We start from the raw sequence: 21,159 nt of genomic DNA, 5'->3' as shown, positions 1-21,159 counted from the left end.
AGAAATCCTCCAACACTTACTTGGAGAAGGGCTGCCTTCCCCCTCACCTCCTTCATCAAGATCATTTTTTAGGTTTGTATAATCCTAAAGCTTTACACGAAAGTTGAAAAGGCCAAAATTCTCTTGGAAAAGTTGAGTGGAGAAGTTCCCATATTGCTGCTGAAAAGCCACACACTGTTCTCTGGTGCTTTCTCTCTAACCAGTGTCAAGTGCTGTTTGTTTAGGTGAGGAGAGGAACTCTTGTGTCTCCCTTGCTGCTCTGCAGTGCCACTGGTTCCCCGGGGGTTGGTCCCGAGCTGCGGAGCGGTGGCGTTACCAGGAGGGGGTTCTGAACACCTCCTGCTGCCCAGAAACACAGACCTGGCCATGGCCACACTGCTCCTCTGTGGGAACATGGAATCAGTCCCGGGACTGTGGAAAGCCCAGCAGTGAACAGTGCAGATCAGGTGGCTCGCTGATGGCTGTGGCAAAGGGAGCTGCTTTCACTGAAGCTCTCGCTTCTCAGAGAAGAGTTACTGGGTTGTGCTTTAGCTGAGTGGCTGCAGAGCTGCACTGTTAAACCAGCTCTGAGGACAGCTCTGGAACCCAAGAGTAGTTCACACTTCTTTTTTTTTCCCCTTGGTGAGCTGCTGATGTGAGGGCTTTGATCGAACGTCACATGTAAGAGGATCTGAGAAACAAAGGCTGTGGTTGTTTGCAGTAAAACTACTGAAGGCCTGCTGGGAAAATTATTAATGTAGACTTTCCTGCTTAGGAAACAAAATCCTCCCTATTTTTTTTTTTTTTTTTTTTTTTTTACTTTAACCTTCCCCCAGCCCTAAATTGCAAACCATTAATTCTTTGCTTCATTAGTATGGAATATTTTAATACATGTTCAGGCACAGCACTCGAAGTTGTGATAGGCATAGTGTGACCTTCAGAACCAGAGTAATGTGGTACAAGGGGGCTCCCACCACTGTGGCAACCCAGGAGGACAATGTCACTTGTCCTTCACCCTTCTTGTATACCCTAGCAAAGCTGGCCTTCCACTACAACCAGCCTCTTTTATTCACAAGAGGGATTTTTTTGCAAACCATATTTTCATACAAACCATGTTTTGTCCTGTAGAAAGCGCTGGTGTCTGGTCACAGGTTTTCCAATCTGACTCAACTGAATGAATTGAAAATCTGACACGGTTGTGCAGCAGGTTAAATAGGTACAGTACGTGATTTCCAGGTGTGTTAGAGAATTAAGCTCTTGTTAATTCCTTTGAATCTACCTGTTTACCCCTACCCATGACAGTGGATAAGGGTCAACTTAGTGAAAAAAATCTAGAGTGATGTTTGAGTAGTATGTTTTTGAGACCTACTGGTGAGATTGAGATTTTGTGGAGAATGTGAAGCTAGAAATGGGATTCAGAACTTCTGATCCCTGTCACTGATAGTCACTTCCTGGAAATGGGATTCAGAACTTCTGATCCCTGTCACTGATAGTCACTTCCTGATGTTTGTATTCCTGTAGTGTCCCTACTCCAGTAGTGTCCTAATGAGAAGTAGTCTTTCTTTAAAAACATCATCTTAAAGCCATTTCTTTTATTTTTCTGTAAAATGAGCTACAAAATTACACATCTAGGCCAAGTTATTTCAATTCCTTTAAAAACACTGGCTGCAAAGATTTTTCTCTTTATCTTCCTCTTGAGGGAGTGTGTAGTGTGCAGCAGAGAGAAGTTAAAGCACTTAATAGGCTCCCCTAGTTTCCCCCCTCTGCAGAGTGAGCAGTCCTGCTGTCAGTCATGGCTTTCCTGTTAGTTCTCTCCAGACAGTGAAGGTGGCACAGGGAACATGACCTGAGCCTGGAGAGCAGGAGTTATTGGCCATCCTGGTAGTCAGTCCTCTCCTAAACGCGTTGCCATGGGGCCACATCCCAGAATCCCAGTGCTGTCCCTGCAGCCAGGATCCCTTCCCTCAGTGTTGCACAGCTGTGGCCTTTTTGGCTGGCTACCACCAGGCTCTGTCTGAAGTTTGCTGTAAACACCACTGCTGGCTTTGTGACAGGCTTGAACAGAGGTGCCCTTTTACTGCTCCTTCTCTTCAGGAAGTCCAGGCAATTAGTCCAAGGCAAAACCAGAGATTGCATTTTGGTTTCTTTCATCCTTAAAATGCTGCCAAGTCCTGATTCTTTGACCGAAGTCATTTCAGCTGAAGGATTGTTCCCAAGTCTAGGAACAGTTTGCAGAGACCGTGCTGGGGCTTTGGGAGTTATGGATTTAGCTGAGGTTCAGCTGTAGGAGTGTCCCGTGCTCAGTTTGTCGTAGTCTTTCTGTCACTTGGGTCACTTGATTTTTCTGATCTTAACCTGTGACCAGTTTGTGTTTGTAAAGAACCAGTTTCTTGGCTGATCTCACTGATCTTCAGGATCATCTCATGCCAGACCTGTTTGGACACATGCCTTGCTGCCCTTAACCATTGCTTGCTGTGTCCTAGTACCAGAAACCTGAGTATGTCATGATACGCTGCATTTTTTCTCTTAATTCCACTGGAGTGTGACATCAGAACAGTCTCTGAGGTGACACACTGGAGTGCTGCTGTATTTGCAAAGGTTTTGGAATCACAGGTGATCCCATCCTCAGATGAATATAAAACTGACTCCTTATAATTGATTTTTTTTTCCCATTTCTACATTTCTAGCTGTAATTTAAAATCAGAGGAGGTGCAGGTTCCCACTTGTGTCTGATCTCGGCCAACAGCTTTTGATGTTTTATCACCTTTGCAGAGATGTGTTTCAAATGCCATTTTCTGCAAATTGAGAGTACAAAACCTGACTTGGATGATCCAGTTCTAGGGAGCAGAACCAGCTGTCTTAAGGACTAACAGAACCTGGGTTGCCTTGGTGGTGCCCATAGCATGAATATATGTGCAGAGGGGCTAAAGCACGTGGATAGACAGTGGCAAAGTAGACTCCACGATGTTCTTGAAGTGGCTTTTTCCCCCCAGTGTTTTTGGAAGAGCAGAACAGAGCCTGTGAGCTGATGGGTTGTCAAAGAGCAGTCTCCAGAATCAATTGAACTTGATAACAATGGAAAGGAATAACATCCTTCTTTTTCTTAATTGGTAGGCTCTAAAATATCTCAAATTAATGTTACTCAATAAGTGTCAGGTAATAGCTGTGAATTTTTATGAAAATAGTAGATAAATCTGAAAAATTGTTTTTCTTGCCTCAGAATAGTGGTTTGAATAACTTATCTTTTGGTAACTTTAATTTCAGCAAGATAAAACAAGTGTCTTGTGCTGCAGAATAAAAAAAAAATTGGATTTTCTGTTGTCCTTATAGCATTTTAAAAGTAAGTTCAGAAAGAATGTGGCACATCCTGTGGGCCTCAGGCTCCCCTGGCCTGGGGGACTGATCTCTCCCCTGGGCCTGCCTGTGTTGCCCTTTCAGCTGACTTGTCTCTGCAGCTCTGGCTCTTGTTTCCTACCATGTGAAGCCCATTCAAGGAGCAACGTTGAGAGGCTTCTGTGCACTGCCTCTTACCTTTGTGTACATCACATGTTTTAGATGCCCAAGGTGAGAAAACCAGTGTTTACCAGCCTTAGATTTTTCTGTGTGGCTTGTTGCCTTGCTGAGTTTTCTGTGGAGAACAGAGAGTGGCTGACCTTCACCTGCAGAGGTTTGTCCACTCCAGATGAGAGAACATGCCAGCATTGCACCTACCAAAGGGAGGGAACTGAGTCCTTCCAGCAGCTTTTTGGAGCCAGCATCACCAGAGACTTCCCAAAACACTGCTGGAAGGGTTTTGTTCTCAAAGGCCAGCAGGTACAGAAGTGATGTTCAGCCCCTGTCCCCTTTGGTGCAGTGAAGGTGTGACTGGCTGATGCTGGCCTTCGTGTCTGGGATTGCCTGGTGGTGCTGAGGCTGGGCTCTAAATTAGATACTGCTGGGTGCTTTAAGTTTACCCATGTGCTTTAGCTCTTCAGAGAGGAACAACAGGAGAGGAAGGGATTCTAGAAAATGTTGAGCTGGAGAAAGAAAAAAAAATGTGTTTTTTCCCTCCAGTGTTTTGAGCTGGTGGAGAAGGGATGTTGGTTTTTCTCCAAGATCTGTGCTAAGTCCAAAACCAGTGTGCATTTCCTGTCTCCAGAGGGCAATATCTCTAGGCAGGAAGAAATGTCAAGTTCTGATATACCACAGAATTTCAGATAGTCTGTTTCTTAATTTTTTTCATTGAAAAAGCTGCCTGATAGGAAGAAAGGGAAATGCATTCTGCTATCCTTCCTTAACTAAATTCTTTAAAATGTCCCTTTCCACCCTAGGAATCTTAAAGCATAATCATGCTTTATTTTGTTTATCCTAAGCAAGCAGGCACCAAATACCATCTTACATTTTTGGATTTTAAGACTCTTAAGAAGGAAAATTCAGTATACCTTTCTCTAGTACTTGAATACTTCTTTTTAATAGATAACAAGACAATTTTAGGTCAACACTGGGTGTTAACCTTATGAGTTAGGAAGTGACATCACCGTGGTTCCAGTGAGAGTTTGGTGCTACACAGTTGAACATATTGAAAGAAATACAAGATCCAGAAGTCCTCAGGCTGTTGCTGTCAGTTTTTCTGTAAAAATATTTGTATCATCCTTTTCCGACAGTCTTGCTCTTCATTTAGTACTTGAGGATTTTCTGTTTTGTTTTAAACACAACATGATGTAAATTAGGAACTAAAAGACTATCCTGAACTTTTTCTAGATTGCCCTTGAGCATAATTGCTTCTAACTGCCCCAGAGGATGGATTATAACAGCATAATGTTAACAGTGTTAAGTTTTTTCTTGTTCCTCAATCCTACTTTAAACTTCTGGTGTTTCCTAAAACATTGCAAGGGTGCTGTATGTCATGTTGGATTAAATATAGACATCTCACATTCTTTTTGTTACAGCAGTAGCAAATGTTTGATTTATATATTGTTTACAGTTTACTGCTCTCCCACTTTCCTTTAGCATGAGACTTTTCATGATAGAGCAGTTTATTCTTTCTCTTCTCTTTCTATTACACTTCCTTCCATCTCCTAAACTACCTTTTTCTCCTCTATCTTCCCTATTTTTGTTCTTATTTCTTGTATGCTTTGCTTACTTCTGGTATGTTTCTTATTTCCTCAGTCTTTCCATCCCAAGGTACATAGGGACCTGGATTTCCTAAATCTGTCATGCTTCCTTCCTGAAACTTCCATTCCTCCCCTAGGTTCCTACAACCAGTTCTGATGTGTTTTTGCCTCCAAGGGAGCAGGATTTCAACCCTTTTGCTTCTGTGTTCCTGAAGACAGAACACATATTCACTGGCCTGTGTTTGCTTTGCAGTGAGACCAAACTTTGAGGAAGGTGGGACAGCGACAGCGGGGAGGAAACACGAGTTTATCCGCTCTGAGAGCGAGAACTGGCGCATCTTCCGGGAGGAGCAGAACGGGGAGGACGAGGACGGAGGCTGGAGACTGGCTGGGTCCCGCAGGGACGGAGAGAGGTGGCGGCCCCACAGCCCAGGTGAGAGGGCAGGGGCCAGACAGGCAGCCCTGCTTGCAGGGAAAGGGCAGGGGGAATCAGGACACGAGGAAGGGGAGGTCCCAGGTTCGGGACAAAACTAGGTGAGGTTCGTGTGGTTTGGGCCATGAAATCCTGGGCCTGCAGGGCGCTGTCACAAAATGATCAGCATCAAATCACGTGCTTTTGTTTTCTTCTGAGCATCTTCCATACCCTTACCTACTTAAGGGAACAGTATTTTGCAGGTGTGCACTTGTCTGGGTTGTGTTCCAGGTGTGTATGTACCTGGGAGAAGCAGGATTTTTCTAATAATACTGTTTCTTTGTGGCTGTGACAGTGAGGGGAGAGAAATGACCCACGTTAGGCAGCGTTTCTGAGGCTGTGCAGGGATGCTGACACTAAACCATTCTGGTCAGCCACCTCTTTTTCAAGTTTTCCAGCTGTGTTCGCAATGCCAAGAGGCATCCTTGGAAAATCTCAAAATATATTGCCCTGTGCATTTTGTAGATAGTTAAAGGATGTCTTTTCTTGATAAATGTCAGGCACCAGTTTGGTGTCACTCTGCCCTTCCCTGGCCTGACAAGGTAGGTCTGTTCACTTGTTTCCAGCATTAAATTTATATATTTATATATAAATACATATATATTTCCCTTCTCTTTGGAGAAGATTCAGTCATACCTGTTGTGGGATCCTGGGTTTGGATATCTTGGCTGCAGAAGGCTTCTGGGCTACCAAGGGAGGATCTGGCTCTTCTACTGTTACATCTTCAGGGAATCATAGAATTGCTTAGTTTGGAAAAGACCTTCAAGGTTACTGAGTCCAACTGTTCCCCAGGACTGCCAAGGCCACCACTAACCCATGTCCCCAACTGCCACATCTACACATCTTTTAGATTCCCTCCAGGGATGGGGACTCCACTGCTTTCCTGGGCAGCCTGTGCCGGTGCTAGACAACCCTTTCAGTGAAGATTGCTCCTGATATCCACTCTAAACCTCCTCTCAGGTGGCTGTGGAGGGTGATAAGGTACCACCTGAGCCTGGCTACACTTGACAGGAAAGCAAAGGAAGCATGAGACACCTTTGGGGCTGAGGTGGACAAGTTCTTCAATAGAAGAACTTGTTTAGGACAAGGGGGCACGGGCTTAAGCTTCGCCAGGGGAAATTTAAGTTGGGTATCAGGAGAAAATTCTTTACAGAGAGAGTAATCAGGCATTGGAATGGGCTGCCCAGAGAGGTGGTGGATTCACCATCCCTGGAGATTTTTAAACGCAGATTGGACGTGGCACTGAGTGCCATGATCTAGTAAATGGACTGGATTTGGAGCAAGGGTTGGACTCGATGATCTCGGAGGTCTTTTCCAACCCAATCGATTCTATGATTCTATAAGAGTCCCAGTTGCTCTTACAATGAGTCTGTTGCCCTTTTTTAACACCTCAGAGGACTTTGAGTACTGTTATTGCTGTGAGTGCCCATCACCTCTGTTCCAAACCCTCTCCACAACTGTGTTGCTCTGCCCTCAAAACAGCTGCTCGACTGTACTAAAATTTATCAAGGAGCACAAGGCTAGATTTATCATCAGATGTTTCCTATTTAGAGCAAGGCTGGAGGGCAAATTTTGAATAATTTTCCTTTCCCCAGTGTGTGGTCACAGTTGTTCATTAGACACTGCTTCTTTGCTATCTGGGTCAGACGGCAGCAGGCCGGCACCTCATGATGGTCAGATGCAGCTTTGGACGAGGAGTGGAGTGCTGGGCAAGTACAAGCCCACATGCTTTAGCTTAAAAGGAAGCATAGACCTCAAAGTTCAGAATTTCATTCATGTCTTGGGCTTTTTTTGGAAGATCTTCTGAGGAAGATTTTGAAAATTATCTTACTTCTGTTATGGAAAACGTTACTGGTTATTTGAATGTCCGGTGTAGTAGACAACTAACTGAACTTCACTTACGAGTTAGTTCTAGCAGGTGTTCCTGAAAGCCTGTTCTAAGAGATCTGTGGATGTGCAGAGAAGTTGCTGATTTTGTGATAGCCTGAGCTGACAGCTGTATTGTCCTGTATTGGCTTCAGTCAGAGCTGGGTTTGAATTCTCCTGTGAGGAGTAGCCACAGCACCATCAAAATGGTTTTAATCTCATTTTTACTTTAAACAATGAGTTTAACTCAAATTGGCGTGGCTTAAACTGTTGCTTTGTACTTATTCTGGTGTTAGGTAATAGTACTGATCATGTGTCCTGCTAAAAATAGAGAAATATCTTGAGAGGGCTGTCATTCATTTAGCTGGCCCTTCCTTTGGCTTGGCTCTGTGTATCCCTGCTGGGATTTTAGACAGGGTTAACTGTCTGCAAGAAGAGTGTGACCATGGAAGCAGCCAGTGAGTCTAAATCTAAGGGTTTTTTCTTTTAATTTTTAACCATCTTTAATGATTTAATACCTCTCTATCTGTTGTTCCTTGCATTCATACAGTGATTGCCTTTTACATTTGCCAGGCGAGTCCATTTTGTCACGTACATGTACAAACCTGGTTTGGTCTCAAAACTACTGAATGATGTATAGGTGTTCCTTAAGAAATAGGAATCAGTTCTTCTTGCCTAAAATTTCTCTCTGATACGGTTTTGTGTCTTTCTTGAAACACCTCTGTTAAGGTCTTTTTCCTGAAAAGCATTTGGGAGAGTCCTTAGACTGTAATCTCATAAAGACTTTTTGGTTGCTGCTTTTTTTTGAAAGACTTTTCGAATCATCTTGGTCACTCCATTTTCAGAATCAGTTTGTGATTCAGGTAGAGTTGAGTTTTTGGGCATTGTTCCTTGTGCATGTTAAATATCTTGAAGCAACTGAAGTACATTGGAGAATCTTTCTCTAAAATTGAGCAAAATAAGAATTTGGTTCATATGCAACATATGCCAAAGAGTGTGTACTATTTTTTGGTTAAGTATTTAGTGTTAGTTTAGTATACATTGAAAATTTCGTTGCTAAGTTAGAGAATATAACTTTTAAGAGAGAAATAGCTGTTAATAATTGAGGCTAATGTGTACTTGGATTTCCTGCAGTGGCCAGTAGTCCTGTCTTCTACCTACAGTGTCACCATGAATTACAAGGGATAAATTAAGCTTAAAATTATGTCTTGTAACTTGAAGTCTTGATCATATAACTGGTACCTGGTGATAGTACAGGACTGAATTTAAAGCTGTGTTTGTGTCCTAACTGTTGGTTAAAAAACTTTGCATAAGGGTTGAACGTTTATCTTTACTTTTGGCTTGTTTTAAAGGTTGGCAGCCTGGTACTTCACTCCTGAGTTAGTGCCTATATTCTGACTAGGCTTTTACAAACACAGTTGGTTATTAAGAAACAGAGGCTTCACCCAGCTCTGAAAATGAGGGGGTATAAAGGGTGCTGTGACTAAATCTTTGCAAACAGAGGAAATGGTTCTTAACTGGAACTTTGAAGACGCCTGGAATTAACAAAATACTTAAAATTCACTTTCCAGGCCTTGTTTCTGGGTTGTACTGTGAGGAGCCTCTGCTCCTGCGGTAGGGATGTGAACTGTGGAAAAGCAGAGGCTTTTCTCTAATGCAGGGACTCTACATGGCCCGTTTATGGCTGTATAGGAAGTTCTTAATCCTGGATTTTCCTGCTCCACACAGAAGGGAGGAGGAGAAGAGATGCTCAGCCATCTGTGAGCCCCTGGATGGCATTGCCAGGCTCAGACCATGGCTCTGTTTTTCCAGGTGTTGGGAAACCTGACCTGGATGTTCCTGGTTGTGATGAGATGTCTGGCCATGGCTTTAATCAGAAATGCAGGCTGGTTGTCAGCAACCTCTCACACTTCAATCTCCCTCCTTAATGACATTGAAAGGTTGCCTCAGAATATTGATTTGATGGTTTAATACTTTATTTCTAGAAGCATAGATGAAGTTATCCTGTGGAATCATTTGCAAATAGGCACATATGGTATAGTGAAGGCCTTGTTAAAGTCTAACCTTTTGTGTTTCCTTTGTAAAATTTAACATTGAAGTTCATAATGTTTCCAGAAGGGGTTTGTTTTACATCTCCTATATTTGTGATACAAAGGTAGGTTTTTGCATGGCTAATATTAATACTCAGGGTATTAAGGTCAGTGTGGAAACATTCATTTTCATATGAAACAGGACAACATTTCTCTCCTTTACTGTGATTTTTTTTTGGGGGGGGGGGGAGGGAGCCATTTGGTACAGTGAGACTGCACTGATTGCACAGATTGAGAGCAAGAAGTAGATTTTTTTCTTTTTTTTTCCCCTTCCAGAAAAGAACAAGTGCCACTAAAAGCATTAAAAGTTAAGGTGGTTTCATTTTTGCTTTGCACCTTTCTGGCAAAGGTGCTTTCTACTGCAGGGAAAGCTGTGTACAGTCCTTTCACTCCCAGTTTGTTTTCCTTAGCAGCAAGTTCTTTACAGTTTAAATAGCATTATTGCACTCAGGATTTGAAACTTGGCTGAATGAAGGTGTCTTCTGGATATAAAATTTATACTTGAATTTGGAAAGTTTTCCTTCTTCTTAACATTCCATGTTTTGGTATTCCATGGCTAAAAAAATGACCATTCAAGAGACTTTCCAGTCCTTTTAAAGGTATTTGAACAGTTGTCACTCCATTTTTCATGTATGTGCACAAAAGCATCTCTGAGGGCATGAGGCAAAAAGCATGTTTCGTTCAGGACGTGACTTCTGCAGGTGGCCTGGAAGGAAATACAAAGTCTTACACACAGAAAGGGGCCAGAAAAGATTTAAGTCAACGATGGCTGGTAAATTCTATCAGCAACTAGTGTTTCTTGCCTTATTTTGGTGCGTGCTGTAGATGATGCAGCCCAGCTTTCTCAGCCTTGCTTGGTTGTTAGTGCTCACAGTGCAGTTTATAACTCGGGGACGTGCCGTGGACAATGTTCGTTGGCAGGATTGTCCTTTCCTCTCCCTTGCCCTGAGGTTGCCCCTCGGTAGGTGGGCTGTGTCCTGTGGGGACATCGCCCGGCTCTGGCCCTGCCCTGCCCGGGCTGGGGGTGCAGTTCCCTCTCCTGGTTCCGCAGGCTGGCGGGAGCACATGGAGCGGCGGCGCCGGTTCGAGTTCGATTTCCGGGAGCGCGACGACGAGCGGGGCTATCGGCGCGTGCGCTGCGGCAGCGGCAGCATGGACGACGACAGGGACAGCCTCCCGGAGTGGTGCCTGGAGGATGCCGAGGAGGAGATGGGAACCTTCGACTCCTCTGGGGCCTTCCTCTCTTTAAAGGTGAGGGGCTGGCCTGGGCCTTGGGTGGCCGTGACCGACGTCCCGAGCTGTCGGGTGGGTCACGGGCGGTTGTGTTGGCTTTGCAGAAGGTGCAGAAGGAGCCGATACCTGAGGAACAGGAGATGGACTTCCGACCTGTGGAGGAAGGGGAAGAGAGATCCGACTCTGAAGGGAGCCACAACGAAGAAGCCAAAGATCATGAAAAGACCAAGAAAGAGGGGGAGAAAACAGAAAGAGTAGTGGCAGGTAAGGGGGACTTCTGGTGCAACTGCCAGCGTAGAGTTTCCGTTAATTCAGTCACACAGAACTGTGCCATCTTACAGAAGCTGGGGAAGAAGCAGCCCAGGCATCATCTCCAGCTGCAAGGTCAGACACCCCACCAAAATCCCAGCCTCCAGACCCGCTGCAGACAAGCCTTTTTGAAAGGAAGGAAGAGTCTGTGCCAGAAAGAACAGAAAAAACAGAAGATAAAGAGAGTCGACCGGAGAATACACCTCCAGCCAAAATGTCCAGCAGAGGGGAAGGTAAGAAATTTGGCAGATAAATTTAGTGAGTTCCCATTCTCTTGGTCTCTTAGAGGAGGCAAGGACTGGATTCCAGTGATAAAAAGCTGGAATTCATCAACTGGTCTGTAAAGACAGGATTTGTTGGATATGCCATCTCAAGTGTTTGCAGTGCACTGGTTCTTCATGTTGTGGTGCAGTTCAGAGAAACGTGAGCCAGTTGGGGATGTGCATCGTTGTGGTAGAGCAGATCAGTCTGGACAAATGGTGTGGCCAGGGGATGGGTGTGCTGAGTTCTGCACTGTTAAACTGAACTGTTTGTTCCCTCAAGTGAGGTTGGGTGCCTGTGCTGTAAACACAGTACATTCAGGGACATCTGAAAATTCTTTTGCTTTGGTGCTAAATTTGAGCTGTTAGCATTCTCTACAGTAAGTTCTTAAAAGTCATTTTAATTTATGTTAATGAAAAGACAATGAACTAACTTTGACATTTTTCTTTAGATTTGGCTTCTCTTGCTCAACCTTTGCCACAGATTTCTGCAGACACAGCTTCTTCTGCTCATCTTTCTCCTCCTGTTTCCAATTCAAATCCTGCTCTGCGACCAGTTCAAACACCTGTCACAGCTGCTCCAGGCATGGGCAACATTCCCACTGATCCCGATGATGAAGAGGGCCTCAAACACCTAGAGCAGGTAAAATTTCTCACATTCCTTCCTTGTTGACAATCGTGGGACTGGAGGAATTTGGAATGCAAAAAAGTTTTGAAGCCCATAAATCAGAAATGCAGCTGAGACTTTACAATCCACGGTGTGTACTGAAAGCTGCTTCTCTCCATTACTTTTTTTTTTTTGAGAATAGTTTAAGCTTTTGTAGTATTTTATGCAGTATGGATCAGGGTGCCATACTCTGTATTAAGAAGCCAGAGACCCTAGTGCTTATGATCACTGTAAAGTAGCATTATGATTTGCCTGTATGTATGTCCAGTGTGTTTAAAATATGCATTTTTTACCATGATACTGTGTGATACCTTCTTGGCAAGTTGTTATAAAGCTTTGCTTAAGCAGGTGAACTGTGCTTGTTGAGGATGCTGACAGTGTGGTGCAGAGCTCGAGGTTTGTGTTGCAGTCACTCCTGGCAGTCCTGGCCCGCTCCTGAGCACTGGGTAGCACAAGGTGGTTGTGTTTGGCACATTCACTGTCAGATCTGTAAGCACACATCTAACTCTTGTATTCCTTGCTGATTTTGATGTCTCCTGCAGCAAGCAGAGAAGATGGTGGCATACCTGCAGGACAGTGCCCTGGATGATGAAAGACTAGCAGCAAAAATTCAAGAGCACAGAGCCAAGGGTTCCTCTATGCCACTGTTCCATGAAGCCATGCAGAAGTGGTACTACAAAGATCCACAAGGAGAAATTCAGGGTAGGTCTGTGCCCTTTACACTTCCTCTTTTGTTTCACGAATTGTTAGAGTTCTTCACAGAATTACCCCTAACAGATACTGGCACTTGTTTTTACAAAAGCAGCACAGGGACTTTACCACTCTAGAATTGGGTTCTGCAAATATCTTCAACCCATCAGTGCCCCCCTCAGCTCAGCAGGCCTCATGTCCAGAGTTAGGCTTTGTTGTGGGTGAGGTTTGCCATCACTTTGTGGTTCTGTAAATTGAGGCTGCACTCAAACCTGTTTTTCATGCCAGCAGTTACTCAGATTTCCAGATAACAGTGGAAACAAACCAAGAACGTGAGCACTCGAGTATCTTGTTGAAGAATCCGTGAGAAACGTTGAAATCAGTTTTCTAGGCTCAGCCTCAAGACATTGAGTATTCAGGGAAAGGTAATTTGTTTAGAATCTAGAGCAAAGAGGAAACAAGTTTCCATAAGCCAGTGCTCATGCAGAATCTCAATTTAAATTGCACTTGCAGCCAGTGCAGTGTTAGTTCATAGAATACAAATAAACTCTTTCATGCTTGCAGTTTTTGCTGAAGAATTTATTTTTTTTTTGCAATGAAAGTTAGAGCAGGCCTTTCATACAGATATTTGCATCTTTGCTTTCAGAAGGTACTTTTCTGTTGGAGGTCTCTCTGGACTCTGTTTTAGCAGCTGCTTATCTGCCTCCCAAAAATGCAGCTAAACAGTGAATTCCTCCCTTGCTGTGCTTCACACTGTGTGAAGGACTCCTTAGCTGTGGACTCCAGATAGGATTGGTGGGGGTGTTTTTATGGGATCTGTGCCAATCTCTTGTCTGCAGGTATTGCACATCCTTAGGGTTTTTTCCTCACTCCTTTAAGTTGAAAGGATGTGAACCATAAACTGCTTATATTTGCTCAGTTGCTTCACACAGTATGTCAGGCACTGCTGGCTGTACTTCCTTGCATGTGACCTCCAGAAGTAAACACTCCCACCTAATTTTATTTTCTTGGAATATCCTCTTTTGGTTTTATATTCTCTGAAAGGAATTGCCTTCTAGAGATACTCCTTACAGAGGAGGCAAGAGTTGCTAAATGTTCTTGCTTTTCAGAAAACATTTTTGCAAAACTTATGTGGCTCTTACTTGGTTAAATAATATTTTTTTCTACTGGCTTTGTATCTATTTGGATATGTAAAATTAGTATAGGAGCCCTCCTTTGAAGGCAATTACTGAAGTCTTTCTCAGGAAAAAGAGGAAGAGAAGGAAAAATGTAGCTTTTTGAGAAAGGAAAGACAATGGATCCTCATTACCTTAACAAATGTAATTTTCCATCCAGAGGTGGATCTGCTCATCTGCTGAGTTCCAGAAGCAAAACTTCTGTAAAACATATGAATTCCTCCAATTGGAAGGCAAGAGTAGAACCAGGCTAAGGCTGTTGAATGAGCTGTGTAGTGCACCTGGGGAGAGCAGCACTGTGGTTCTGGCACTGTCAGCTCGTGGGTGCTGCCAAGGGCCAGCCTGGGAACTGTGGCTGTTGTCAGCCCAGGGCTGAGCCTGGAGCAGGGATGAGCTCTGCTGGGAGGCAGGAAGGGTGTTAGCTGGGCCAGGCTCCACAGCACCCATCTCAGTGCTGGCCTGTCCCCTCCAGTGCAGGGGGAGACTCTGGGGCAGGGCTGTACCCCTGTAAAGATGCAGATCTGGGCATTGACGCTCCAGCCTTGGGGGCTCAGTCTGTGCAATCAAGGGGGGAGACGGACAGGACCCGCTGGTGCTGGTACTGTGACTTTAACAAGCACTGTGCTCTTTGTTTCCAACGTGCTGAACTCAGCCCTGCTTCTCCTTCCCTGCAACATGTGTTGGTTGGTGTTCCTTCAGGTCCATTCAGTAATCAGGAGATGGCAGAGTGGTTCCAGGCTGGATACTTCACCATGTCATTGTTGGTTAAGAGAGCCTGTGATGAGACTTTCCAGCCACTTGGAGACATCATGAAAATGTGGGGCAGGGTCCCCTTCACTCCCGGCCCAGCACCACTTCCACATCTGGTAATTGTGTGACAGAGTATTCAAATAGTCCTGTAACAAATAGGAATGAATTCTTTAGTTGTTGGGTGCTTTGTCTTGGAATTGCAAGTGTTCTGAGCACCGAGGCTGAACTCGGTGTTAAATTACCTTTGTAAGAGAAGAGACTAAGTTTAAAAGTGTTTGTTTTGCCGTGTCTGTGGCTGGGAGGTTTAGCCCTGTAACATGTAGGAGTGCTGTGTATTTCATTCACTGTGCTACAGGCTTTGTCAGCCTCTTGCAATTTTTCCACTTTTATTGACTTTTTTGTTCAAAGCACAACTCTTACATTGCTTGCATTTGCAATATGCTGCTCTTACATGTATATATGTATTATAATGAAGTGTTTTATTCCTAAACACAGGGCGAGCTGGACCAAGAGCGACTGACTAGACAGCAGGAGTTGGCTCTGATCCAAATGCAGCACCTCCAGTATCAGCATCTTTTAATACAGTAAGACTCCCCAAAGTGCCAGAGGTGTTCCAGTGGCCGTGTTCTGCTCTGCATTTTTGGTCATCTGGGTTCAGCTTCTTGTCATTGTTTTCTTGGGCACTGGGGCTGGGAGTGCTCTACCTCCAACAGCAATAGCTGCTTCCCCAAACACCAGAGATGTCCCCAGTGTGCAGGAGTAGGACAGTGTGGCTGCCTCAGGCATGTTTGTCAGTCATTTTCTGTGTCACACATACCTGCTTGGGTGAGAGCTGCTGTATGGTACCTGTTCTGGTCAGACTGAATCCCAGCTGTCCTAGTAATGCACTTCAGATGTTTTTTGAACTGGAGATGGAGAAGGTGGAACTTCCTTTTGGTCTGCTTGCTCAGCTCTTTGAAGATCAGCAGGAGGTAACTGCTGGTCAAAGAAGTTTGTAGTCTATTTTGCCAAAGCTGTCAGTTGTTCAGTTCTGGCCAGTTCCTGACAACTTGTTTTGTAGTGGCTTGGAGGAAAGGAAACAATCAGACTACTTCTTCAAGGGGTCCTGAAAGCATGTGTTGTGATCATATTTTTTTAATACTGATTGTCAGCTTATAGTTTGAGGTGAGAGCCTGCCCCTGTGCCAGGCAATGCCTTGGCATACTGTGGAAGAGACTGATGGTATGGGCATGGAGCAAACCCAGATTAATTTGAGCTAACTTGATAGAATTTATAGAAGAAGGGAAGTAGTGTTGCACAAACCTACAAGAGGGACGTTGGGCAGTAATACCTAGGTGACATAGTTGAAGGTGAAGAAAAATTTGGTTCTGGTCACGTGGGCCAATTGGTTGTATCCTTACATTTTGGTTCTTTCCCAGCCCCCATTGTGTGCTTTCTACTAGTGCTTAGCGTGTACATTATATGGGTCAGTGGGCATTAGTCCCAGAGCATGATTCTGTAGTAACCTGGGCATAAGTGAGCAAACCCCAGTGACTCTCTGCTTGTCTTTTGAAGACAACAGTATGCACAGATGCTGGCTCAGCAGCAGAAGGCAGCCCTCTCCTCCCAGCAGCAGCAGCAGCTCGCTATCCTCTTGCAACAGTTCCAAGCCCTGAAGATGAGGTGAGTTAGCCCAGCCTTGAACTGAAGTCCATTCTTTCTATGCTCTAGCTTGTATATAACAATAATTACATCTTGTCAGCAGCCTGTCCTAGTCGAGTTTGCTCATATTGGAGCATTACATATTTTAAAGATTGCAATAAGAATATGAGGCCGTTCAGGATGTTGAGTACTGCTTTACAGATGTAGTCTTTGCCTTAGAGAGTGTTTATGGAAGCGAGGAGGAAAAATCTCAGAGTTGAAATCGTACCTATTTGACAGATGGGCTGGTACAGAATGGCTTTGCCAGTCAAGTTCTGCAGTACTGGATGCTGGAGCAGTAGCTGGCTTAGCCCTTGGCTTGGCAGCAGGGATGAGATCAGCAAGAGCTCCACAAGCAATTGGTGTTGTCTGCGTGGTATTTTTGTTTTAAATAGAGGCGTGGAAGGAAAGGAGTATGTTACAAGTTACTGAGTGTCATGTGTGTTCAGAGCACTTCTCTCCCTGGAAGTGGCATGTTGACTCTCCCTGTTGGTATTGCAGAATATCTGAACAGAACATGATGCCACCTGTCACAAGGTCTGTGTCAGTGCCGGACACTGGCTCAATATGGGAACTTCAGTCAGCTTCACAGCCTACAGGTAAGAGGCTTTGCCTGTGCCAGGGCTACTCAGAAAAGTCCATGCAGTAAGAGTCAGCATCTTTGAAATGATCACTCCCTTTTTGACACCAGGGGAAATTAGTTCTGCATCATTATTTTTAACTGGATCAACCTACTTTGCCTCACAGTGTAAGTTCCATTTTGAGAGCTGTGAAGAATATGGTAATTTTTTGATGGTTATGGGAAGCTTTGATCTGAAGGGGTTGTTATATTCTAAGGATGTTCTGCTCTGATGGGAGGAGTTTGAATAGCTGGTTTTTCTGTAGAATTTTGTAGGAGACCCAGCCTTGCTTCAGACATGGACAAGCCTTGTTCTGCAGAAAGATAAGGTGGCCCTCTACTGACTAAGACTCACATGTTATCATGATTTTAGTTCATAAAACGTAGTAACAGCGTGTGCAGGATTTCGCCCTTTCACTTATGTTTGTTGATGTGTTTATTTTTGCTTGTCAATGTTTGTTTTCTCCACTATCTAGTCTGGGAAGGAAGCAGTGTCTGGGATCTGCCCATTGATACTGCAGCTCAGGGACCAGCTCTAGAACAACTTCAGCAGCTCGAGAAGGCCAAAGCTGCAAAGGTCAGAAACTGTTTTGTACTGTAAGAAGTTGGGATTGCTGTTCTGCAGTGTAACTGTGGTTCTTGAGCCAATGGAAGACCAAGTTCTTCAATCTAGTCAAAATCTGTGATTTTGACCAGACTTTCATGGAAAGCACCATAAAGAGAATAGGGGTTATAAAAACCAGTTACAAAACCCTCGTGGACTGCTTGTGAAAACCATTGCTGTGGAGGTACTGCTGACCTCTGAAGTAGTGCTTGTGTTTTACATTTGTGGTTAAAACCTCTTCATTAGCCACCTCTCTTTTAAACTGAGATCATCATGAGCTGTCATGCCAAACCCTGAGTTGGGAGCAGGTAGTTGTTCTCTTAAGCCATGTGTTTTTCACCAGCATTGGTTTTGGGAAATCATAAGAGTCTTATTTGCCAGGGTTATTTCACACATACTCTAGTATTAAATTATTTTTGTGAGTTTGAACCTGTTTGATTCTGTACATTTCCTGAAAATGATTATTTTGTGATCACTGCAAAGTAACTCGCTACAAGCTTCTAAAGTCAGAGGGTATTTTGAGGAGCTGATGTGCAAAGACTGACTAGAGAACTGGTGTTTGTTACAGAACAGAAATTGTCCAAAATTCTTCTAGACTGCTTGAGGAATCTGACCCCAGTAGGCAGCCAGCTGATAGGTAAAATGCCAGTTAAGGGAGAGTATCTGTCAGAGGCTTCATCTGTTAAGCTGTTACTGTAATTTCAGCAGAGTTGCCCTAAGAAATGGTGTAGGAATACGTTACCTGCATCTGAGTATAGTTTTATGTGAATTGTAGCTAGAGCAAGAGAGGAGAGAAGTGGAAATGAGGGCCAAACGAGAGGAAGAGGAGAGGAAAAGGCAGGAGGAGCTTCGGAGGCAACAAGAAGAGCTACTTAGGAGGCAGCAGGAAGATGAGAGGAAACGACGGGAAGAAGAAGAACTGGCCCGCAGGAAGCAAGTGAGTTTCCTCAATGTAGTTAATCTCTAATTATAATACTTTATAAAACTCACTTTAAGAATCCTGTGGGGTCTAATTAATCTTTGGTAGGTGTGTATGAAGACAGTTTGAATATTTTTCATGTGAGTATATGAATTTATGATTCTCCTGTACTTGATTTTAAGAGCCCAAATTGCAGTCTAAGAAATGGGCTTTGATGCTTCACTTTAGGATAGATTCCTGTTTGAGAGCAGAGGGGCTTTATTCCACGTGGAATATTCCCTCCTGACTTTTTAGTGTCAATATTAGACTTCAGTTAGTTGCCCACTTGTTGTATGTTAAGTCTTTATTTGCCATTTATGCAGTGTAGTGTTTTATAAGGGTATGTTCTGGAGTAGATGGAGCTCGAGCAGCCGTTTCAAATGAATAAGAGGTAGGGGGCTATAGTGGAAAAAAGTGATGTGACATTCAGCTTATTTTTCTCCTGTTGTTTTTTTTAACTTAGTAAATAATTTTGAATGAATTATTATCTTCATAATAGAGTCTGTCAGCTTTTTTTCCCCAGTTGATATTTGGGAAAGGAAGAGATGTAGTTTGGTCAAAAGCAGATCTCTTAAAAAAGAATTATGTGATCAGCGTTGCAGCAGGAGAGTGAATATGGGAGTTGTATGTTCTTAATCTTCCAGGGATAAAAAATGGAGACATTACTAGTTTGACATTTTTAGCATTTACTTCTGAATTCTGCATGGAGGAAAATTAAGTTGTTCCTTAAGTTTTGTAGGAGGGAAAGACAGTGAAAGGTGAAGTTTTCACTCTGTGTGTTAAGGATAAGGGCAAGCACATGGCTGAGCTTAAACACTTAAGAGTTTAAATGCCCTGAAAAGCACCACAGTAATTATAGGCAGAAATAATAAATAATTGTGTCCTCTATAATATTTGCTGTGTGTTTAGATGGGCAGTTGTAAAGCACGTTCCTGGTTCAAGCATCAGACACCTCAGAGGAAGCCTCTAAGAACCTCTAGTTTTATTTGTAAGTTAGTTGCAGACCTCAGTTGACTCAGGGTTTGGGTTTTGTCACTGAAGATCTGTTTTAATATGACATGTAGGTAACTGTCATGGAATCTTTTGGGATCAAGTCTACAAATGGCTCCTTGCTTTAATATCTCTGCTTTGTGTACAGGAAGTCATTATGGTGTACAGTGGAAAAGCATCCTTTGCTTGAGGTCAAACTGTAGCATTGAAACAATAATATACTCAAAAGTTTAACTTCTGAGTCAGATGGCTTTAGATCTGGTGTAATAACAACTCATTTTTCAGCTGATCACCTGGTAACTCAATGTGTGTCATCCATGGTGGCTCCAAGTAGACTTGGGTTCTTTCTTTTCAGTCTAACAGTTTTGCTGCTGTGTATAACTCCATGTCTGTTAAATTCCAAAGTTTTGTTGTCCACTTTGGATTTGTACAGTAAACATTCTGACTCTCCCTTTCTGAGATGCCGTGGGAAATAACTGTTGACAAGGAGGAAGCAGAACGGGGTTGAAAAGCAGTAACAGCAAGTATGTTAGTTCATTACCAATGCAATAATTGCCACAATGCTGAATTCTGAGCAGTAATGTCTTGAAAAGGTAACAAAGAGTTTAAGCGTTTCTCTGGAAAGAGAAAGTAACATTGTGTTTTGTATTTAAAAAAAAAAAGAAAACTGGTCTAATATTTGACTCTGACTTCTGTACTGGAAGGCATTGTAGCATCAGGGATGAACTGATTTATTAGCATGGATTTATACAGAGGAGATGATGCTTAACAAATTTGATTAACTTCTTTTGAGGAGATGACAGTGAGAGCTGAGAGGGGTGAAGCAGTAGACTTAATCTGCCTGGACTTCAGGAAGGCTTTTGATGTAATACTGCATAAAAGACTAGTATATAAGGTTAGTAAATATGCTGTTGATGGTGAATTCTAAATAAAAAAATAACTAATAGAAATTCAATTCTGTAGGATGAAATGTCATACCAAATGTTGAATTCAGTTCTGTTCATAGTTTTCATCAATTACTTTGCACTGTGGAATTGCAAACAGTAATGCCCAGCTTGTGTAGCTCCTGTATTTCTTTTTTGTCTCTGGTCTGATATCTTCTGTTTTGTCATGATTGATTGCTTTCAGGAACAAAATTGGAGGTTTAATAACTAGCTAATGATTATTTTCTCTGAATTATGTTTTTAGTGCTCCCTTTAAAATACCTGTTTCAAAGATGAGAGCACAGAGATTTGTAAGCCCCAGTGATATAGACAAGCAGAACTGCAGGTGTTACCAACTGCCAAAAATTCCCTGTTTTACTTAAGAATCCAGAGTCTGTTGAACTGGGGATTGCTGCTTAAGGATTTTCTGTGATGTTACAGATATTTTAAAAGGTCTGAAATAAGCTGTCTCTACAGCAAGGTGTGTGTGCTTGAAAACAATTATTAAGAAAGATGCTAAAGAACATTGGGATTCTCTTGGAGCAGGAAGGTGCAAACGTGGGAACAGCAAGAGCCAAAGGATTGAGTGTTTCCCATACAAGTCAGTGGCAGGAAGCTGGAGAGCTTTGAATGTTTTTGGTCACATGCTCAAACAAAAACATCGAATAATAAGAAGATACAGAAGTAAATATTAAGACAACCTTTTTTATAGCTGTGAAGAGTAGGAGAAAGGAATTGCATCAGCCATGTGGTTCCCAGCTTTTCAGAATCTTAAGATTTTTTTTTTTTCCTCATCTTGGT

The 21,159-nt window shown here is 43.2% G+C and overlaps 1 protein-coding gene across 1 annotated transcript in view; it reads left to right on the top strand.

The window, feature by feature from the left end:
• The window catches only part of GIGYF2 (GRB10 interacting GYF protein 2), a 73,419-nt gene that overhangs the window by 41,796 nt on the left and 10,464 nt on the right, over positions 1-21,159 (top strand). Inside the window, exons 8-19 of the mRNA XM_039391114.1 lie at positions 5,326-5,505; positions 10,552-10,751; positions 10,838-10,997; positions 11,075-11,275; positions 11,755-11,945; positions 12,512-12,671; positions 14,534-14,700; positions 15,080-15,168; positions 16,139-16,246; positions 16,766-16,863; positions 17,360-17,460; positions 18,263-18,424. Of these exons, the coding sequence (XP_039247048.1) occupies positions 5,326-5,505; positions 10,552-10,751; positions 10,838-10,997; positions 11,075-11,275; positions 11,755-11,945; positions 12,512-12,671; positions 14,534-14,700; positions 15,080-15,168; positions 16,139-16,246; positions 16,766-16,863; positions 17,360-17,460; positions 18,263-18,424 (1,817 nt within the window). The remainder of the gene's footprint in view (positions 1-5,325; positions 5,506-10,551; positions 10,752-10,837; positions 10,998-11,074; positions 11,276-11,754; positions 11,946-12,511; positions 12,672-14,533; positions 14,701-15,079; positions 15,169-16,138; positions 16,247-16,765; positions 16,864-17,359; positions 17,461-18,262; positions 18,425-21,159) is intronic.

The sequence above is a fragment of the Pipra filicauda genome, unplaced genomic scaffold (genome assembly GCF_003945595.2).
Source record: "Pipra filicauda isolate LSUMZ 115617 unplaced genomic scaffold, ASM394559v2 scaffold90_size2875636_pilon, whole genome shotgun sequence".
NCBI classification, from domain to species: domain Eukaryota; kingdom Metazoa; phylum Chordata; class Aves; order Passeriformes; family Pipridae; genus Pipra; species Pipra filicauda.
Note: the sequence above shows the minus strand (reverse complement) of the source record. Positions and strands in the feature narration are given on the sequence as shown.